Raw genomic sequence first — 22,096 nt, forward strand, 5'->3', positions numbered from 1 at the left:
AAAGAACCAAACCAAGAGTCTGAGAAGTCAGTAGACAGATAGGTATCTTCAATCCCTTCCCCTGCTTTCTGGTTCTTTCCCTACTGCCAATAAACATGCTCACGCCCTTCTATCCTCACTTGATCCATTATCCCTGCTGGTTTCTTTTCTTTTCTTCCTTTTGTGACTAAATTCTTGAGACTATCAATTGATAATGCCAACTTGTTTCCTCTCATTCGCTTTTTAATCTCTCCAACTGAATTGACTCTCTCCAAAATTACCAAAGATCTCTTAAATTGCCAAATTTATATGACAGCATCTCAATCCTTATCTTTCTTGACTTCTTTGCAGGTTTTGACATTGTTATCCTTTTCATGATTCTCTCTTCTCCTTAGGTTTTCATTACACTGCTCTCTACTGGTTTTCCTCCTACCTGACTGACCACTCCTCAATGTCATTCCCTGGATTTTTATCCATATTTTACTTGCTAATCATGGGTGTCCACAAGGGGTCTGTCCTAGGCCCTTTTCTCTACTCTTTCTATATGATTTCATTTGATGATCTCAACTCCATTGGATTCAATTAACACTATGCAGATAATTCTCAGATCTATTTGCCCAGTCCTAACCTCTCTTGCTCTCCAGTCTCACATTTCTAGCTGTCTATCAAACGTCTCAAATTGATGTTCTATAGACAGTATGTCCAAAACTGAACAAATCTTCTGTTCTTACAACTTTGCTATTACTTAGGCAAGTACCACCATCCTCCCAGTTACCCATGCTCAAAATATTGGTGTCACCCTCAACTCCCCACTAAGGAGTCTTCAACTCTCTCATATTCCCTATATCCTATCAGTTGCCCAGTCCTGTCAAGTCTACCTTCATAACATCTCTGCATGTCCACCATTCTCTGAAATTGGCATCCTCCAGTTAAATCTCTCATTACCACATGCTGGGATTATTGGAACAGCTTACTGGCTATTGTCCCTGACTCAAACTTCTCCTCATTCCAGTCCATCTTCCATTCATCTGTCTAATTGATTTTCCAAAAGTACAAGTCTGACTTAGTCACGACAGTCCAATTCAAATATCTCCAGGAGTTCCCCTACTGCCTCCAGGATAAAATATCAACTCCTATTTGGCATTCAAAGGCCTTCATAAACCCCTTCCTATCTTTCTAGTCTTCTTCTACCTTTCTCCTAACCCTGGCTTCTTTTATAGCTCCCTCTTCAGACTTACTCAGTGATCTCATGACAGTGGCCTCCTTATTATTCCTCACATCGGTCATTCCATCTCACAACTCCAGGTCATTGGTCATCCTCAGACTGGGATTGCTCTCCTGTCCCATCTTTGCCTCCTGCCTTCCTTGGCTTCCTTCAAGTCTCAGTTAAACCTCACGTTCTACAAGAAATCTTTTCAAGACTTCCTTAATCTCAGTGTCTTCCTTCTGCAATTATCTGCAGTTCAGCCTGTATATACTTTGTTCAAACAGAGCTGTTGGCAGGTGATCTCCACTACTAAAATCCTTGAGAGTCATGAGTGGTCTTTGTCTTTCTTTGCACCTCAGCCCATAGTGCAGCATCCAATACAACAGGTGCTTAACAAATGCTTGTTGATATGATAGTTCTAGTGCAGTGTGATATGTCTCATTCATAGTCTTGGAATCAAAAAGGACAAATTTCATCACTGCCTCTTGAACACACTCTTGCTTGTCAACCATAAGCAAGTTATTTAATTTTCACTGTACTTTCACTAGTCTAGGCAACTCTCAAGGACTTAAAGTTACAAGTGAATTATAGACCGGGGGCTGAGGGAATATCTTCACTGAAAACTCCCTAGGTTCAACCCACCCCCCAAAAAAAAAAACAAATTCTTTTATCAATCTCTCTTAAAGCTACACGATTACATCAGAAAACACCGCACTGCACTGGAGCCATTCCTAGACTAGTATTCTATTCCTGGCTTCCTTGTCATCCTAAAATGACATTGATAGCAACCTAAAGCTCATCCTTTCCTTTAACATCAAAATTCTGTTGAATCTAACTATAGCTTACCAATAGTTTATTTTCCTGAAAGCAATAAGCAAGTCAGTAATAGCCCACAATTTCCCATAGAAACAATGTTCTAAATAGGCTGCTTTGGAAAGTTATTATCTACTTAAGTTAAGCAAATGCTCAATAACAAACTGGTAAATAGGTCATGTGTGGAAATTCCTGTTTAGGTACAAATTAGACTAAAGAATTTCAAAGGTCCCTTGCATCACTAAGATCTCTGTAAAACAGTTGTTAAGCTCTTAAGCTAGCCCATAAAAGCATTTAATCTAATGTGCCCTTAGAAAGGTGATTTTCTTTTGCCCTCTGAATTTAGATATATATGGTAGCAACACAAAGGATGGAATGGAAGGAGGAAAAAAATGGAGGTGGAAGACTTTCAATAGGACAGGCCAATGAGTTGAAAGAGAAAGGGAGAAACAGATGCAAGAGATAATTTAACATGAGAATCTTAAGTAATAATAGATTATAAATATGGAAAAGAGAAAAACCAGATGATATCAAGGTTTTAAACAAGCAATACTGAGTAAATGTTAATAAAAATAGTTAAATATTTAGGGAGAATAATAATAAACTTTGTATAGGAGTCATTATTTTGGGCCAAGATAAACTATCCTCTATATCCTGGATATAACCTGTGCTTCCCTATCTCCATATACTTGTTAACACAATTCTCTATACCTCTCATCTTCCCTCTGTACTGAAGACCCAACTATACTTCAATGCTTAACATGAAGAAAAATATTGGCTTCTTAGCATCCTCTGACAAATGCCCAATGATCAATGTGAACTAATTGTATGTTTATAAGGATGCAAACCTGTGAAAAAATTATCTTTGCTCATGTACTGTCAGCAGTTCACAAACTGAGAAAGAAAAGCTGCCTTAATTTCATCTCTCTTCTGCCCAGGACCGATTCTTTGACATTGTTCTTATGTAAGGAAAGGCTATAATATAATTTATGAGTTCCTCTATAATTATGCAATTTAAAAATTATATGTAAACTCGAATTTATGGAAGTCAGAAATTGACAATGTGGGCAGGTTGGCATATTTTTCATGGTTATAAAATGCCATGAGACTCCCTCTAATGCATAATAATACTGATATATGTACCTCCATTTATTGTTTAAAAATTAATTGAGAGCTCTCTTGATTGTATATTACTGCTTAGGGAATGGTATGAGCTTAAGATTTTTCTCACCTTCTGAATGGTAAAGAATTTTTCAGAATGGCTTCCACATCAGTAATAGATCCTCGGGCAAGATCAGCCACTGTTAAAAAACCAGCAGTATAAAGAGCTCTGGCCCTCTGTGCATTTAGTAAAGACACCCGAACTAAGTCACACAACTCCCTCTGGACTCCAAATGTGAGACGTTTCTGAAATTGAGAAAGCAGTTGTTCCATGTTGTGCCAGCCAAGACGATTAGAAAACACGGTTATCATTCCTGGAATATTTATAACATAGATATAAATTAAAATCTTTTACAAACTTAATTTTATACTTCTATAGATAACATTGTCCACAACCTGAAAGAACATTAAGCTCTTATATATATTTAGATAACTGACAATTCATATTTTACATTGAGAAACCAGCAAAGGCTATTGCCTAAGGAAGTCTAAGGAAGCAGTATAGTCTAGCTTTCTCCCATAATTATCCCATCAAAGGTCAAGGAAGGGCACTAGACTGAAAAGTAAACAGAAAATCCATGGAAGAAACAATTGGTCATTTGCCCAGCTTAAGTTGACAAGGCATAGCTAGATGTCTGTTGAGAAGATCAAACAAGGAATGTACAAAGTCTTCCATCTTCCAATAAAGAACATGGAGGGAAATACAAGGGGCAAAATGCCAGAGCCAAAAACAGTAACAAAAATCAGCAATGTGAGCTCTCAATAGCCATTGTTTCTTGTTTTATTTTCTTTTTTTCAATTAAATGTAAAGATAGTTTTCAACATTCATCTTTTTGTAAACTTTTGAGTTCCATGTTTTTCTACCTCCCTCCCTTCCCTCCCCCCATGACAGCAAGTAATTTGATAGATTATATTTTTACACTCATATTTAACATATTTTCATATCAGTCATGTTGTGAAAAATCAGAACTAAAGGGAAATAAAACCATGAGAAAGAAAAAGCATAAAACAAGTTTTAAAAAATGAAAATAGTATTCTCTGAACTGCATTCAGACTCCATAATTTTTTCTCTGAAGGTCTCAATGGCCATTTGAGAAAAAAGTGCTAAATCGCTAATAGTGAACTGTCACTCACACCCATCAGATTGGCAAAGATGAAAAAAAAATGAAAGATGACAAAAGCTAGAGAGACTGAAGGAAAAATAGACACATTGATGTACCTTTTGGGGTTTTTTTTTGCAAGGTTATAAGGTTAAGTTATTTGCCTAAGGTCATATAGCTAGTTAATTATAAGTGTCAGGTCTTCCTAATTCCAGGGCTGGTGCTCTATCCACTGCAACACCTAACTCTCCCCATTAATGTACTTTTGATGGAGTTATAAATTGATATCACCATTTTGAAAAATAATTTGAAACTATACTCTTTTTTTTTTTTAGGGTTTTGCAAGGCAATGGGGTTAAGTGGCTTGCCCAAGGCCACACAGATAGCTGATTATTAAGTGTCTGAGGCTAGATTTGAACTCAGGTACTCCTGACTCTAGGACTGGTGCTCTATCCACTGCGCCACCTAGCTGCCCCTGGAGCTATACTCTTGACCCAATATTATCACCACTAGGCTTATAACCCAAAAGATTAAAAAAAAAAGGAAAAAAACCAATATGAACAAAATTATTTCAAGAAACTCTTTGTAATGACTAAGTATTGAAAACTAAGGAAATGCTTATCACATGGAGAATGGCTAAAAAATTATGGCATTTAAATGTAATGGAATATGAATGCTCCATAAGAAATGATGTAAGGGACTATCACAGGGAAACATGGCTTATATGAACTGAAGCAGAGTGAAGTGAGCAGAACCAGGAGAATAATTAATATAATAACAATACTGTAAAAAAAAATTTTTAAAACTTCAGAAGTGATCAATGTAGGGGACATAATCAAAATTCCTAAGAATTAAAAATGAAGTATGACATCTATCTCCTAAGAGAGAGGTAATGGACTTAAGATGCAGAATGAAACATAACATTTTTGGACATGGTTAATATGGAAATTTATTTTGTTTGACTATGCATGTTATTTAAATATATTCTACTTTTGTTCTTCTTAGTGGAGTTAAATGGGAGAAGTGGAAGGGGGGACAAGGAAAAATAATAATTAATTTTTTAAAAGTAAAAGTTAAAAAAAATTAAGCATATGGACAAGGATTGGATCTGTAATCTCATTAATTTAGCAAATTCCCCAGTGAAGAAATTCCCTTTTAATTCAGACTGCCACCTTCTCTGCACATTATAGTTTTAAGAGAGCATCCTGATACATGCATTCAGAGGTTAAATGACTTGGCAAAGGTCACACATTCAGTTGGAGTTGGGGGAAGGGGATAGAGAAGGGGAAACTTAAACCCAAGTTTTCCTGGTCCCAAAGTCAATTCACTATACACTAAGTCACATTGACTCTCACAAATTAAGCTTACTTGAAAAATTTAGTAGACAACATTTTATGTTTTACTATTTGGTATTTAGTATTCTCTTAGCATAGAAATAATTTCAGTGAATATTACAACTGTAGCAGTAAATGAAGGACACTTAAAGCAACTACATTCAATTCAACATTTATATTTATTAAGGACCTATTATATTTCAGAAAATATCTTTGATACTAGCTTACAAAAATGAGAAAGAAAAAAGTCTTTGACCTGAAGTTGCTTACAATATAATAGCAACTGGATCTTCCGTCACTCCACCCAGCCTTGGGTGCCCCCTGGGCTCTCTCTTGGCTCCTTTTCTCTTCTCCCTCTATATTATTTCACTTTGTGATCTCATCAGCTCCAATTATCATCTCTATGAACATGATTCTGAAAGCAATTTATCTAGTCCTAGTCTCTCTTCTAACCTCCAGATTCTCATTTCCAACTGCCCATCTAACATCTAGAACTGAGTAAACAGCTTAATCTTCAAATGTCCAAAACTGAAGACATTTTCATAGGCCTCCTTGCTGAGCTCCACAAGCTCTCCCTTCTCATCTCTCAACTTCTCCAAGAAGCTTTTCCTGATCTCCCCTCCCACTGTCTAAATGCTAGCGTTTTCTTGATTTCCAAATTCTTTTGTAGATAAAGTGTATAGACATGGTTATTTGAATCTTGTCTCCCTCACTAAATTGCAAAAATCCTTGAGTACAGTGGCTAGGATGTCTTTCTTAAGACACCCCAACACTTAATAATTGCATAAGGGCAGACTAATTCTAAAATACAACTCAGTAACTTTTGAAACCTGTGGTGCATTCTTGAAGAGGTAAATCTGAGATTATTATTCTAAGACTGAAATCATTCCAGGGATTTCATTTTGATGTTTACTGAGAAACACAGGGTCCTATAAGGCTGGAGAAAAGCTATTTAGGTTAACTATTCTTCAAAGCAAATTTTTTTTTTTAAGGATGATACTTCCTATCTGACATGGAATTAAACTATCTGGTTGTACATTCAATGCCACTTTCAAATGTAGCTCAGTACCTGCGATAAAAACTCTTTCAATCCCTACAATAATCCTTCTACTCCTTTAGCACCTTCAGTGATTCCTTCTTCCTGAACCTCTTCTTTGCTTCTTCAGAAACAACTGTATTATCCACTGTAGTTATCTACAATTCTTTTTTCAAATTCTTTCATTAAAAAAGCCTGCATATGTAAAAACACACACTCTTCAAAGCACAATAGAGTATTCTTTTTCTCCCCAGAGCAGCAGCATAAAGAATCTAAAAATATGAGTTCATAGGAAATGAAATAGAATAAGATTCTGAATGGGATTTCCACAGCTCAAAATTCTGTTAGTAATACTCTTAATATCCTCAGACCTCAAGCAAGTCGGTGTTAGAATTTCTCCAATGCACTTATGACACATCACTATGTACTTTCTTTGAAAGTATATTAGTCCTCTACTAGATTATAAATTCTGTAAACTTTATATCAGACCCAAAACAGGGGTCTGAACAGAGCAGTAACTAAATAAATATGTTGAAAGGAACGGATGCTGCCTGAGGGAAAAACCTGCTCCTCCAACAATAAAATGCTCTCTAGATGAAAGAATCAGTCAATGCAAAGGAGCTCTAGGACTAGAGGAACCAATCTTTAAGTGAAAGAAGAAATTCTTTTTATTTTTTGCAAGGTAATGGGGTTAAATGACTTGCCCAAGGCCACACAGCTAGGTAATTATTAAGTGTCTGAGGATGGATTTGAACTCAGGTACTCCTGACTCCAGGGCCAGTGCTCTATCCGCTGTGCCACCTAGCCACCCCGAAAGAAGAAACTCTTAAGGGAAAAAAAAAGAAAATAGATTCAGGGTATATGTTCAAAATTAACAATGAAAGGATTCTAGAAAAAAAAAATTAGCCCTAGTATCTAAACCAGAGAATAATAAAAAAAAAGAACTACAAACCAATATTATTCATGAAAAGTGATTCAAGTTTTTTAAAATAAAATCCTGTCAAACATTCTACAGCAATTCATCTAAGAAATCATTTATAATGACCAAGTTGCATTTATGTCAGGGAAGCAAGCTTAGATAATTCAATATGAGGGAAATAATCAATGTAAATGATGATACTGAAAACATTGAAAATCATATGATTATATCAAAAGATGTAGATGATACTCCTTATCTTATAAACAATACCCAATAAAGCAATAAATAGACCTGGAGATAATAGCAATATTTGTATAGAACTTAACATAAAAATACTTACATAGAACTGTTTATATGGTATTTTTATTTATATATTTATTCTACTTATACAGAACTTCAACGTTTACAAAACTCTCCATTTCTCTAACTCACCTGCATAAGTTGCAGCTGATTGTTGTAAAGACTGAATCTGTCCACGATTACAACCATATTTTTGAATAATATCCTTCAAGGGAACTTCACTGATTAAATCCAATAATACAAGGCTAGTGAAAAATCTATAAAGAGAAATAGTACATGAAAATATGGAAAAACTACTCATGTAGTACTGAAGTTCAAAAAATGATAGTTTACATTTGTATATCAATTTATGTTTGCAAAGTACTCTTTATTTTATCATAATAACTTGGAATTATTTATTAGTTCATTTGACTCTCACAACCACCCTTTCAATGAGGTAGCATAGATATGATTCCTACTTTATAGGATATATAAGATAGGCCTAAGAACCAAAGATGTTCAGATATCTGATGCTTTTGATATTAACATCCAAGCTATTCACAAAACGTTACACAAAATTACAGTAATAATAAAGAATGTAATTTAATCTCTAAACTCTAGGACTAATACTAAACAAAGGAATGGCTAAAGAGACAAATAACATAATCACACAGTGTTTACAAAAGACTTTAACTGTCTAACTGAAATCAAATCTACATTAAAAAAATTTCCAACTTCAAACCATTAATTATAGAAATATTACAAAGAAATGTAAAATTTACAAAATTTCAAATCATCAAAAGTGTAAGGACAGTTCTTAAAATTTGCTACAAATAGTATTTGCACTTGGATTGAGAAAAAACTGTCAAAAATTAAGATTTTTATCATTTGTATAAAAGAAGTGATGAACAGAACAAACAACCCACGATAACATGCAGTCTATGCTTATATCTATAGTTAAATTTGAAATTACATTTTAATATGGAATGCATGTTTCAAGAAAATCAAACCAAAATTCATCCACACTTATCAAGCTCAGGAGACTAAAATATCCAGCTTTCCAAGACCAACTTTGGGTAACTCCCCTCTTCTTATAAAGGGAAAAAAAAAGTCATCCATTTCAGATCTTGCTGAAATGTATAAGTCAAATTCAAGAGAAATATTTCTATCAATAAGGAAGATCAGACTAAACAAAAACTCAAAGTGAGATTTTAAACCCAAATGCTAACCATCTAAACTTAGGTAAGAGAGTTATGATAAGAAAAATACCACTACCTTTTATGGATGGCCATTTGTCGGTGCTGTTTCTCAGTTTTGGTTACAATTCTTCCTTTCACAGAACGAGCCAAGAAACCTTCTTCAATTCCCACTAGCTCTGCCACCCTCTTCAGAGAGATGGGCAATTTCTCCCAAAGACAGAAAAAGCGGTACCAATCAATAGCTGTCCAGTCTTCATACAAAGGAGTAACCTATTGGGGAGGGAGAGAGGAGTAGAAAATGACAATTATGTAGGAAGTTAACAAAATAGTAAAACTATCTTAGTCAAGTTCATACTAATCAGGTTTTGCGAAATTATATTTCTAAACATTTCATATTTCACCTATCTAGAACATGAACCAAAAACCTCTATGTAAGCAAAAATGCTTGTTTGCAGTCAAAACTCATGCCATTAAGTCCAAAAACAAACTCCTTGCTCACAAGCATCCTTGGAAGCATTGCACAGTATATGAAGAACCAATGTCTAAAAGATATATCAAATATCTGGAGTCAAGGAATTTTGATTCAGACCACAGCTTTGCCTACATGTCATGAGGAATTCTTTGGGTTCCAGACTTCATCTGTACAGTTCAGAGAAGGGTGGGGAGGGCGGGCAGATGCTCTTGAAGACCCCTCCCAACTTTAAATCCATGATGCACTAACTGATGATCTCAAACTTAATGTGTCCAATGTAGATTTCACTGTCTGCTCCTCCTAAACCTGGGCCTCTTCCAGCCATCCTTAGTTCTGTTAAAGACATTATTGCTGCTAAGTCACATGAGCAGCAAGGTGGTAGACCACACATTTTCTACAAATTCCGTAACCTCTTAAATCTCCCCAAAATAGAAACCATGTGCCAAAGATAAAGTAATTTTAGTCCACAATCTAGAACACATAGAATCAAAAAAAGATTAAAAAAACAAAACAAAAATACCCCCAGGAACTGACCCTTACAGACCATGAGCACCCTCAGCAAGCCTTCCCCACCTCCCACTTGCAAACCAAAGACAGGGCACTAACTTACATCAAAATCCACCCCTAGACCTGGTGCCTTCTTCCTCTTTCCAGTGCTATAAGGCACCCCGGTTCTGGGTCACTGAAGTTTCTTCAGGCCTCTACAGTCAGCTTGAACATAGTGAATCTGGAAGAACCAATGCTGCAAAGCTCTGAATTGCCAATACCAGGGAAAGCAGGCTCAGAACTGCGGGTGCCAGAGGCTCTAGACTGCTAACATGAGGTCAAAAAACCAAGTAAGAAATCAAGGGAGAACGACAGGTCACCAGGTCATGATACTTAGCATGCATGTGGGGAGCCATGCAGCATTCCAAAAAACCAAATGGGACTAGTTTTGACCACCCAAAAGTCAGCTGGGGCAGAGACCTGGATGGTGAGCCATGAATAGCAAAGAATTAGCAAATCTGGGAAGAGACTGAGACACTTAACTCTAGCCCTGTCAGGAAACCACAATCAGATGAGGGAAGTCATAAGTGAGTAATATGGAAAACAAGGGGGGGAAAGAGGCAGGAAAATGAAAATAGCTCAAATACCTTGAATATAAATAGAAAAAACAACATGAAAAATAGTCATTAGAGAAGTATTACAGCATTGGTATCATCAGGTCCACAAGACTGTGCTTCTACAATGTGGCCCAAAACTTCCAGTCTCTGCCCAGCCAGGGGGGCTGATAAAAGTGCTAAGAGCATGTGTCCTGTTTAGGAGTTTTCTAATGCCAAGAGGCAGCCTTCACCTGTGAAAGGGCATGAAATGTTCCTGCTTCCTGCAAATGTATATATAGAGAGGACAGACCAGTGGGCTCCAAGTCTTTGGGAAGGGTCATGCTACAAGCTGGAAATACAAATATAAGTCAAAAGAAGACAGTCCTTGACCTGAATGAACTTACATTCTAAGAGGAGAAAATAAGACCTAAAAGGAAGCTAAAAAACTGGGGACATCTTGTTTTGATAAGACAATGTTCCTTCTCTTCAAGACTCTTTGAGAAGTTCTCTCAACTGCCACCTCTTTCTAGGTCAACTCTTTTGAACAAAGACTCCTCTGACCTCCCTTGAGGATCAAGGCTCAAGGTTGTTTCCTAAGGCAATGGGAAAAAATCAGTTAGAAAGAAAAGAGTAAAAGAGAGGATCCTTTGTAAACTTAAAAAGAAAAGAGAAGAAAGAAAAAGAAAGAACTGAAATCTAAGAATGTTCCAAATGACATCACTGGATCATGGGATTAAATTGTAATTAGCTGACTAAAGAGATCTCTGAAACACAAGCACCTAGAAGACTAGAGGAATAGACATAACCTGTGGGCTTCAACTTTCACTCTTAATGGAAAGAGCTTTTCAAGTAGCATATGCTATGAATGCAGTAGAAATTAGTACAACTATCAGTCGGGCAAAAAAAAAATGGTGTCATCTATAGCACAGAAAAGTTAAGTAAGATGAATTCCCCCTGCCCAGATGCCTTGAGGCTGTCAAATCTCATGATTGAGTCAAGTTCTCAGCAGTGAAGACTTTTAGCCCACCATCTCATGAAATGTCCATCAATCAGGGTTGATTTTTCATTTGTCAAGGGAGTCCCCTTTCAGAAGGGATTTATGACATTTCAGAGTCTCTCTTGGTGTCTTTGATTGGGAGAAAACAATGACCATCAATTTATTGATTGCCAACTAATCAAATTGATAAATTGATTATCAATTACACAGAAACTGTTTCTAGGAGTTTCATTCATCTCAATATAAAAGAGATAACTTTGTTCAGTAACCCTTTGTTTATTACTATGAAGTAAGGTCAAAAGCAGGGAGATGTGTGCTTGCCAAAAGTATTTGTCACCATGATGACAGCCTATGGAAGGTGAAGTCTGACAGTCTCTTAAATGAGATCCATGATTCAAATTTGTTCAGTTTCACTAGGAAAAAAACCAAGTCAATAAAGAATGCCTGTTATTTGATTGCTCAGTCTATGACATACATTTGTGAGAGATAATTTCATAAAATCATTCATCAGCATAGTACTTACATCTTAAACAATGAAGATGGAAAACATAATAGACCCAAATTTGAAAAGGAAAATGAGATGATAACAAAAATATTTATATGTTGTTTTAAGGTTTGCAAGTTGCTTTACATATATGATCTCATTTGATTCTCAAAATAACTCTATGTGGTTGGTGTTATTATCCCTACTCTACAGATGAGGAAAGGGAAGCTAGCAATGGTTAAGTGACTTGTCCAGTATCATAGAGCTAAATAAGTACATGAGACAAGATCTGAACTCAGATCTTTTTTACTCCAATTTCAGCTCTCTATATCTACTAAACAATTAGTTGATTTTTCATTCTCTCTATTTACTGGTTCTTTCCCTGATAACCAAAAACACACCCTAGTCCATTTTCCTGCCCTCATCCTTAAGAAACCTTCTCATTATTTTACCATCCCTCTAAAGATTTTCTATTTTTCTCCTCCCTTTCACTAACCTTTTCTATATATTTGATAGTGAAAGAGAAAAGAAATATATCTATGGAACATTTCAAATTAGATGTCCTGGAGATATCTAAAACTCAATATGTCCTCCTAAATCCATTCCTTTACCAAAGTTGCCTAATTCTCTTCAGGGTTTCAACATCCTTCCAGTCATCCAAGTTAACAACTTCCAATTTATATCCAACTTTTGATCTCAATCACCCTAAATCAATTGTCAAATTCTATTGTTTCTGCTTCTGTAACCTCTTTTACTTCATCCCCTTCCCTCTACTGATGCAGTCATTAGTCTAGTTTAGGTCTTCATCATCTCACCTAGCCTATTCCAATAGCGTCCTCATTTATTTTCCCTGCTTCAAATCTCTCCTCTCTTAAATTCATCCACAACATAGCTGATGATGACCTTCTGAAGCACAGTTCCAAGCAGATTAAAAATCAACAATAGTTCTCAGGTTTTAGGATCTAACATAGTCTTCTATTTTTAAAACCTTTCACAATTTGCCTTTCCAATTATTATACACACTTCCCTTTCCACTTTCTGTGGTTTTAGCCATTAGAGTTATCATTATTATTATTCCTCACACTTGATACCTCATCTTCCATTTCCACTCTTTTGAACTGTGCCTGTGCCAATTACAACTCACAGAATTCCTTTCTTCCTTCCTTCAGGACCCAGTTTAAGCTCCATCTTCTATATGAAGCCATTCTCTCCAGCTGCTAGTGCCTTTCCCACCATATTGTCTTGTGTTCTTTTGATATATATCTTTTGCACACATGCACACACACACACACACAAGATAGTATATAAACTCCTTGAAGGCAGAGACCAATTCATTTATTTCTTTGCAACTCCAGTGACTAATATAATACCTAGGACACAATTAATGAAGTTTTGTGGGTTAACTGCATAGGCTAAATTGGCTTTGGAAAACTGAACAGTACTTTTAATAACCCTAATCTTCTCACTGAAACAATTTTTAATATCAATTTTATATTACCAATGATTCTTACTACATGACTTCAAGTCAGAAAATATCATATTTCCTAAACAATTAAAAATGCAAGTCACCTCAACAACAATGGAGACATTTTTAAAAGGCAATGACAAGTAGATATAGCATATCATCAAAAACTTGACTAAGGGGAAAAAACAGCATACAGTATATCATTTATGGGCCTAACAGGAAAAAGAGAATGAATACTGTACTGAGAGAGAATAAGGGAAAAGTAACTGCCAGTATGCTCTGTTGGTATTCATCCATTGTCAAGATTGTTAGAGAAAAACCTCCAGCGCTTGGGGGATAAGAATAGCACTGCAAAAATATATGGATGGCTTAGGATATCTATAAATGGAGGAAGTACCCACACTTATGAAATTATATCCATCTTTGTAACAAAGAATATCAAACTATGATTTGAGAAGCAATCAGTTTAACCATAGCTCATAGTTTATTAAAAGCCTTTAGCAAGGGCGGCTAGGTGGCGTAGTAGATAAAGCACCGGCCTTGGAGTCAGGAATACCTGGGTTCAAATCCAGTCTCAGACACTTAATAATTACCTAGCTGTGTGACCTTGGGCAAGCCACTTAACCCCATTTGCCTTGCAAAAAACCTAAAAATAAAAATTAAAAAAATAAAAGCCTTTAGCAAAACTTCAGAGATGCTGCTCTGACTGATATAGTTACAACAGTTGAGTAGATTATATTCACGCTGGCATCATTAGTGCAGTAATTGCTGAAGAATAGAAAAAAAGGGCTTTATCTAGTCTTCAGAGAGAGAAATCTCTGTTCTTGTATTAGAAAAAAACAAAGGGATTCAGAAATAAATACCAAAGAACTTTAAAAGTCCTAATTAAAATTATCAAGGGTCATTAAACTCAAATATTCCACTCCTATCAGGGAAAATTGAAAAACAAGTCAATAGAAACAAACCCAAATCTGATGCAAAAAACCAGTCTCAGAAAAAAAAGATCTGAAAAGCATCAGAGCTTTTCAGCAAATCGTATCACATGATCAAGGTAAACCTGAGTCTTAATTGACTAAAATGCTGAAAATGCAATTCTAATTATTCATACTTTTAGATTCAAAATTCCTTGAAAATACATTTTTCCTTTGTGTTTTCAATATGCAGTACAAAGTACATAGTAGTCATTTTGAATGTCAAATGAATTAATTCATTAAATATATAATGAACACAACTGTTTAGCTCATGTAAGAAAAGCACTATGTTCCTCAGATATTTCTTTATATAAAATCCTGTGGGACTTGTTTTGAACAAGAAAAAGTATAGATAATACTCCAATGATATATAGATGAGTACCTCTTCTCCAAAAGAAGACTATAGGTTTTATAGGTTTTGTTAGCATCTGTTTATACAACCCTAAGATTTTTCCCATTTTCAGAAAGGAAAAAAATATTTCCTATTTTGGAAAAGAAGAATGAGGAAAATGAAGAATCTCATTTTTTGATATCTTATTATGAAATGGAAATGTTTTATTTTCATAAGGAAACATCCCCATCTTGTGGGCTTTCAGGAGACTATCACAAAGGCTACTTAATCAATTGCTGACACAAATGTTAACATTCAGTTTATAAACAAGACACACACATATGAACAAATAGAAGAAAAGAAATGCCCATAGAGGAGATGGAACTGTCCTGATGGGTCAACATCTGCAAGATAGCTCAGAAAATTCATATATTTTAGTGGTAGAATGAAAAATATTTTTAATAATGCATTCACTGTAAAAACGCAACTAACATTTCAACATGTACTACCCAAAACTTCAGTACTATTTCCAAATTAGAATTGCTTTCATGAACAAAAACACTATTACAACTACCTGCCTACATGTCAATAGCACTCCAGTTTCTCAGGAAAGATTCTTTTAAAATGAACTAAAAGGGGGTGGCCAGGTGGCGCAGTGGATAAACCATTGGCCTTGGAGTCAGGAGTACCTGAGTTCAAATCCAGCATCAGACACATAACAATTACCTAGCTGTGTGACCTTGGGCCATCCACTTAACCCCATTTGCCTTGTAAAAAAAAAATCTTAAAAAAAGATCACCTTGGCTTCCATGACACTGTACTTTTCCTGTATCTTTGACAACTTGGTTTCTTTGCTACCTCTTCTTTATACTCTGCGGCCCCTATATGTGTGTATGTTCACACACAGACTCAGACTCAGACACACAGACACATACACACACACACACACACACACACACACACACACACACAATCTCTCTCTCTCTCTCTCTCTCTCTCTCTCTCTCTCTCTCTCTCTCTCCCTCCCTCCCTCCCTCTCTCTTTCCCCCCAAGACCTCCCATTGTCTCCAGGTCTTCTTGGTAATTATTCCTTTGGCAAATTTATCCATTTTCATGACTTCAATTAATCACCACCAACAAGATACATTTTGTATCTTCCACATCTATTATATTTTTAAACAAAATCAGCTTAGGGTTGTAAATGTTGTGCCTTAGGAGTAACTACAGTTAAGGGAAAAGAACAAGTAAATGAAATGATGTGGAGAAGGGAGACGACTACTAAGCAAACAAACACAATTGGTTCCATTTTTTTATGTGCATTTCACATGGCACTAGGCTCATTAATAGCATTACAATATCTATCTACAGAATCAATGAATGTAGATGAAGAGTGGCCATATAAATATCTAAATGTCACCTTAAACACAATGTTCATAATAGACATTTTCTCACAAAGTAATTTCCCTTTCCAATAATATCAATAATATTAGTGGAAGCACCATTATAACAATATCCCAAGTTAAAAACACTAGATCATCTTTGATTCTTCCTCAGATGCCACAGCCTCCATGAAGCCTACTCCAATGCTCCTAGGTAAAAGTAATCTCTTCCTCTTCAAATTTCACATGTCACAATCTCTTCATCATTACAAAATCCAAACTCTATTGTGAATAACAATGGTGTCAAAATCAAATAGAAATTGGGATCTCTCTAAACTGTACAATTTGAGGCCTATAAGGATTCTTGATCTAGTTTTAAAATGTAGTATGACATATGTTTATTGCATTCTTATTTATTTTATCAGACATTTCCCAATTACATCTTAGTCCATGTCTATTCAAGCATGTTGTGGATCACATGTGGCTCACAATGTTTTGACACTCCTGGTATAGGATATGGTTTATTACCATATTAGAATATAAGTTCAATGAGGAAAAGGTCTATGTCATTTGTCATCTTTGTACCTTACACACTGGCTTTTTTAAATAAAAGTGCTAAATTAACATAATTCTTTAATTATTTCATGTACCTTATTTTGTAATTATCTTTCAAAATTATGTTGTAAATATAACAAAGGCAAGAATGTCTTAAATTCTTTTACATCCACAAGAACTAGTATCATAAAAGATCAATACTTACTAATGAATGAAGAGGCTTTATATATTTTGCATTTAAAAATAGATAGGGTTTGGGGGCAGAGTCAAGATGATTGGAAAAAAGGCAACGACATGCTTGAGCATTCCCAAAAAGAGCCAAGACATCACATTTCAAGAAATTATCAAGGAAATCTACTCTTACATCTTAGATCACAGGGTAAAATAGAATTAAAAGGATCCATTGATCACTTATAGAAAAAGATCTCCAAATAAAAACTCCCAGGAATATTATAATCAAATTCTAGAGCTCCTATGGCAAAAAGAAAATACTTCAAGTAGCAGAAAAAAAAATTCAAATATCATGAAGCCACAATCAGAATCACACAAGATTTAGTGACTTCCACATTAAAGGAGAAGAGACTTGGAATATGATATTCCAGAGGGCAAAGGAGTTAGGATTACAACCAAAAATAATCTACCCAGAATAACTGAGTAAAATCCTTTGGGAGGAAAAAGTGAACTTTCAAGCATTCCTGATAAAATAACCAGAGCAGGGGTGTCTAGGTGGTGCAGTGGATAAAGCACCGGCCCTGGAGTCAGGAGTACCTGGGTTCAAATCCGATCTCAGACACTTAATAATTGCCTAGCTGTGTGACCTTGGGCAAGTCACTTAACCCCATTGTCTAAAATAAAAATAAATTTTAAAAAAAATTTTTAAAAAGAACTGGCACATAAAGGATATAAATTAGTTATAGGGAAAACTTGACTCAAGGAATGGTCTGTTTGGGAAACACAGAAAAGGAAGGGGAGTGTGTATGTGTGCATGCATATCTTTGTCTATATGTATACAGACTACATTCATACATATGCACATACACATAAGTATTTATTTACAAATTTCCTTCTGCAAATATATTTAAGGATCTAGAAAGCAAAACAAAAAACCTACCACATAGACAATATGCAGGTCATTCTCTAAAACAAAGCCTTTCATAGCTCTCTGAAGGTCAGCAAATATATCCAGGGCCTCAGTTGGAGAAAGTGATGAAGCAAGAGTGGCTGAACCAAGGTGAGTAGGATGATATACTTTTTCTAAAAGAAAGGCAGATATTAAATTCAAAAAATAAAGCATCTTCTCATTCCACAAAGAATTCAAAAACCTATTAGCATATCTCATAGAGTCTAACAGAAATCTATTAGATTTTTTCTTCCATTTTTGTATATCGTAAGTTTGTGTCAGATATTTGCTCAGTCTTTTTATCATTTTGAGCAAAAATTTAAATATTCATAGAGTCACAAGGTGATATGAAAAATATTAACAACAAAACCTCAAACAAGATATTTTAGTGAAGAAGAAAAGAAAAAGCTGAAACCAAGCTGAAATGTCTATGAATACCCTGAACTGGTGATAGTGTTTGCATAGAGGCTCAATTTACATACAATGCTAAGAAAAGCACAGAAATTTCAAACACAGTCTACAGCTGATATCTGAGATCTTTTTCAAATCTGAGAGTCTCTAATCCTCAAAATCTAAAATATACCTTCTGGTTATTATTATTTTTCCTTCCCTAATACTTTCTGGAAAAGGAGCAGGAAAAGTAACAATTCAGTCTTCTGACTTGATGACTCTTCTCCAGCAAGGGTTCAGAGGCACATCAAGTTTTCACTGGACCAATGGAAACTATTTGTGTTATATAAAGACAAATAAACACATTAGAGTTATATGGATAGTGATGAGTCATAAGATATAATCTCATGATTATATTAGCTCCCTCCATACTAAATTTTTCGGTACTCCATTAAAGATAAAACCACTGTTTTTGCTTTTCTCCTGGGTTTGTTTCTCTAACAAGAGTTTACAAAATTCAGCAATGGGGATAGGAAATAGCCAATTATTAATAAATTAAAAAATTAATGAAGACTTGACTTTTCAACATCATTGGGGGGAAAAAATTTTTTACAGTCTTTTATTGTCCAAAAACCATAAGCTATATTATATGATTTTGCTATTTGATGTTCTCATTGGTCCCTTAACAATACAGTTTCCACTTATTCTGAAAAGTTTAATTTCTAAATAGGGAAAATTTTAACCAAGAAAAAAAAACCTTTTTTTCCAACATTAGTTTCTGAAATCTGAATGAATTCATTCTCTAGTAGCCACATCACACAGTCTTCAATTGCTCCATGCTGTTCCTGTTGGATTTTCTGCTTTTCCCCTTTCAAACTTTTCTGCTTTTCCATTTTCAGATTTGCAGCCAAGAAAGTACAAGAAGCATAAGTCTGTACATCTTTTGGTGTATTGGCAACTCCACCAACTATTATCTAATAAGTAGAAAAAAATGGAAAATTATAATTTATCATATAATAAAAAGATAATGGACACATAAACATAAAGGAAATAAACAAATTCATTTTGTCAAAGACTCTTCAGGATCTGATTGTCAAAACTAGCAGCATCATTCTCATTCCAAAAGAAAATCTGAAAAATGAAAAATGAGTAGATGATTGGCTGGTTCTTTTTTTTCCTATCCAAAAACAAATGGATACCATTGAATAAGAGAATTTATAAAATTCTGGTACTAGTAAAACATATTAAAGTTGGGACTGCTGTTCTCCCTTACCTCCAAAATAGCTCGTATCATACTGGCAGTTATCTCTCCTCCGTCTCTTCTTTGCAGGCTGCTACATACAGGTTTGAGGGATCCCTGAAGAAGAGCAATACCTTTTGATTTCTCTGTCTTCTTGCAGACTAAGATACTCTCACCTAACAAACAAACAGTAAAATATATCAGTTCCCTACTCTTATTTCTATAAAATAGTCAATCTGAATTTTCATTTGTTTTTGAATATTTAATCATCTTTTTCTTCTCTGATTAATTCTCTTTATCATTCTCTGCAGTGGCTACTCCAAATATCCTCTATAATCAAATAGCCTTTCACTTTACTAAAAAAGACTGAGGCTGCTAAAGATGATCTCTATCTCTTCTACCATCCTTGACTCTTTCCTTTCAGTTTAACAGGAAGAAACTCTCCTTCTTGCCAAAGTTAAGCCCTTCAATTGTGGCCTCTGCCCTAACCTTCCCTCCTCCTCTGGGATCTTCATTTTTTCTCTGCTCTTTAACCTCTCACTCTGTCTACTAACCTCCTTGGGTCTCCTGTAGTCCAAAAATACCACTTCTGGCTGCCACATCTAACCCTCCTCTCTCTTTTCTTCTTTGCTACCAAACATTTAGAAAGAATAGTAGCCTAGACTTGCTGCCACTGCTGCCTCCATCTTGAGGACCCCCCCCTGAAATTTGTCTAGAGAAACTGTTTTCTTGGCAAGCAATGGCCTTATTTCTCAGTCTTCATCTTCCTTGACCCTTTTGTAGTGTGGGAAGTAGGTGGTACCCTTAATCTCCTCCTGTCTGACAATCCTCAGTCTCCTCTGCTGGGCCATATCCTCTTACTGTGATGTATCCCAAGACTCTATCTCTTTTCTCTAGACATATTTTCTTTTTTGGTGCCCTCGGTAATTCCAATGGATTTAATTATTGTTTCTAGGATGATGATTCATACATATATATGTATATATATATATATATATATATATATATATATATATATACATATATATGTATATATTCAGTCCCAGCATTTCCCCTGAACTCTGGGCCTCCTCTTCTCTACCCTCCCCCAATCACCATAATCACCACCCATCTAATCAACCAAGTTCACAACTTCAATGTTGTACTTCCCACTCTCACCCCATAATCTACTCAGATGACAAATCTTGTCATTTTTATATTCAGATTTCTTAAATTTTCCCTTTCTCTGATTTCAGTCACCACCCTAGTTCCCACCCTTTAAATCTCTCATCCAATCTCTTATAATTGGTCAGCTATCTCATGCCTCTTCTCACTTTAATTCATCCTCCAAACTGCTGCCAAAGTGATTTGAGCAAAATGCAAGTCTGACCATGTCACTTTCCTATTCAGTAAACTCCAGTAGCTCCTATTACCTCTAGAAACAAAAATAACATCTTCTGGTTGGTATTTAATAGCCTTCAGATCTAGGTCCCAAACTACCTTTTTTTTTTCAATCTAGAAATCTAGAGTGATCCAGATAGTACAGTAGATAGAGAACTGGGTTTAGTCTGGAATTCCCAAGTTCAAATCCTAGTTCAAATAATTAACTAGCTATGGGACACTCTGTCAGTCTTTATTTTCTCATCTTTATAATGTGAGTACTTGAAGCTCCTGCCTCACAAAGTTATTGAAAACCATGATATGTGTAAGGCACTTTCTAAGCTGAGTTATAAGTTAGCTATAAGCTCTTAGTGTTAAACATTGCTCTCCTTCATGCAAACAGACTTTCTACTATTCCTCACACTTCATGTCCCTATGTCTCTCCACTAGCCACTCCCCATTCTAGAAATATCATGCATCCTCATCTGTTTTTTAGAATTCCTAGTTTCCTTCAAGACTCAGTTGGAGTCACCATCAAAATGAAGTTTTTACTAAGTCTTCCCCTCCCCAAACACACAAAATTAACTTTAATCTATTTTCTATCTATATATGGATGTATCTGCCCTGATAAAATGTGAGATCCTTAAGGGAAAGTGTATGAGGAGGAAGAATATAGTTAGAGGAGGTATTGTAGGGCTGCAGTTCACTCAATCAATGAAAAAGCAGTTCTGATACCCCCATTATGAACCAGGTCCTATGCTAGCTGTTAAATATACAAATACAAAGGGGCAGCTAGGTGGATAGAGCCCTAGGGTCAGGAGTACCTGAGTTCAAATCCAGCTTCAGGCACTTAATAATTATTTTGCTGTGTAACCTTGGCCAAGTCACATTGCCTTGCAATTAAAAAAAACCAAGAAAGACCCAAATACAATGAATTAAACAATCGCTATTCACAAGCAGCTTACATGGAACTCAATACTCACCAATATAAAATATCTACTAGACAATGTGAACATCAGAGACTGCAATGAAGTGACCATGTCACCCTGGAGTCCCAAATATCTCGAGATGGGGCTAACATCTAGAACCTATGCTAATTAATGCTAGCCCTAAGAAAACATGCACTTTTGCATTTTTTTAACCATCTCTATACAGTGGTTGACTGAAAGGAAATATTCTCAGTAATGTAGTCCTTGGAGCAAATAAATATAGGGGGAAAAAAAA

The 22,096-nt window shown here is 35.5% G+C and overlaps 1 protein-coding gene across 5 annotated transcripts in view; it reads right to left on the minus strand.

The window, feature by feature from the left end:
* POLQ (DNA polymerase theta) overlaps positions 1 to 22,096 on the minus strand; it is a 132,870-nt gene that overhangs the window by 83,924 nt on the left and 26,850 nt on the right. For all 5 annotated transcript variants that reach the window (XM_074214615.1, XM_074214614.1, XM_074214616.1 and 2 more), the window contains exons 10-15: positions 19,547 to 19,689; positions 19,031 to 19,247; positions 17,875 to 18,017; positions 9,104 to 9,297; positions 7,982 to 8,106; positions 3,231 to 3,474 (exon numbers count right to left, since the gene is read on the minus strand). In XM_074214615.1, the coding sequence (XP_074070716.1) occupies positions 3,231 to 3,474; positions 7,982 to 8,106; positions 9,104 to 9,297; positions 17,875 to 18,017; positions 19,031 to 19,247; positions 19,547 to 19,689 (1,066 nt within the window). The remainder of the gene's footprint in view (positions 1 to 3,230; positions 3,475 to 7,981; positions 8,107 to 9,103; positions 9,298 to 17,874; positions 18,018 to 19,030; positions 19,248 to 19,546; positions 19,690 to 22,096) is intronic.

This window comes from Macrotis lagotis, chromosome 1 (assembly GCF_037893015.1).
Source record: "Macrotis lagotis isolate mMagLag1 chromosome 1, bilby.v1.9.chrom.fasta, whole genome shotgun sequence".
In the NCBI taxonomy this organism is placed as follows: Eukaryota; Metazoa; Chordata; class Mammalia; order Peramelemorphia; family Peramelidae; genus Macrotis; species Macrotis lagotis.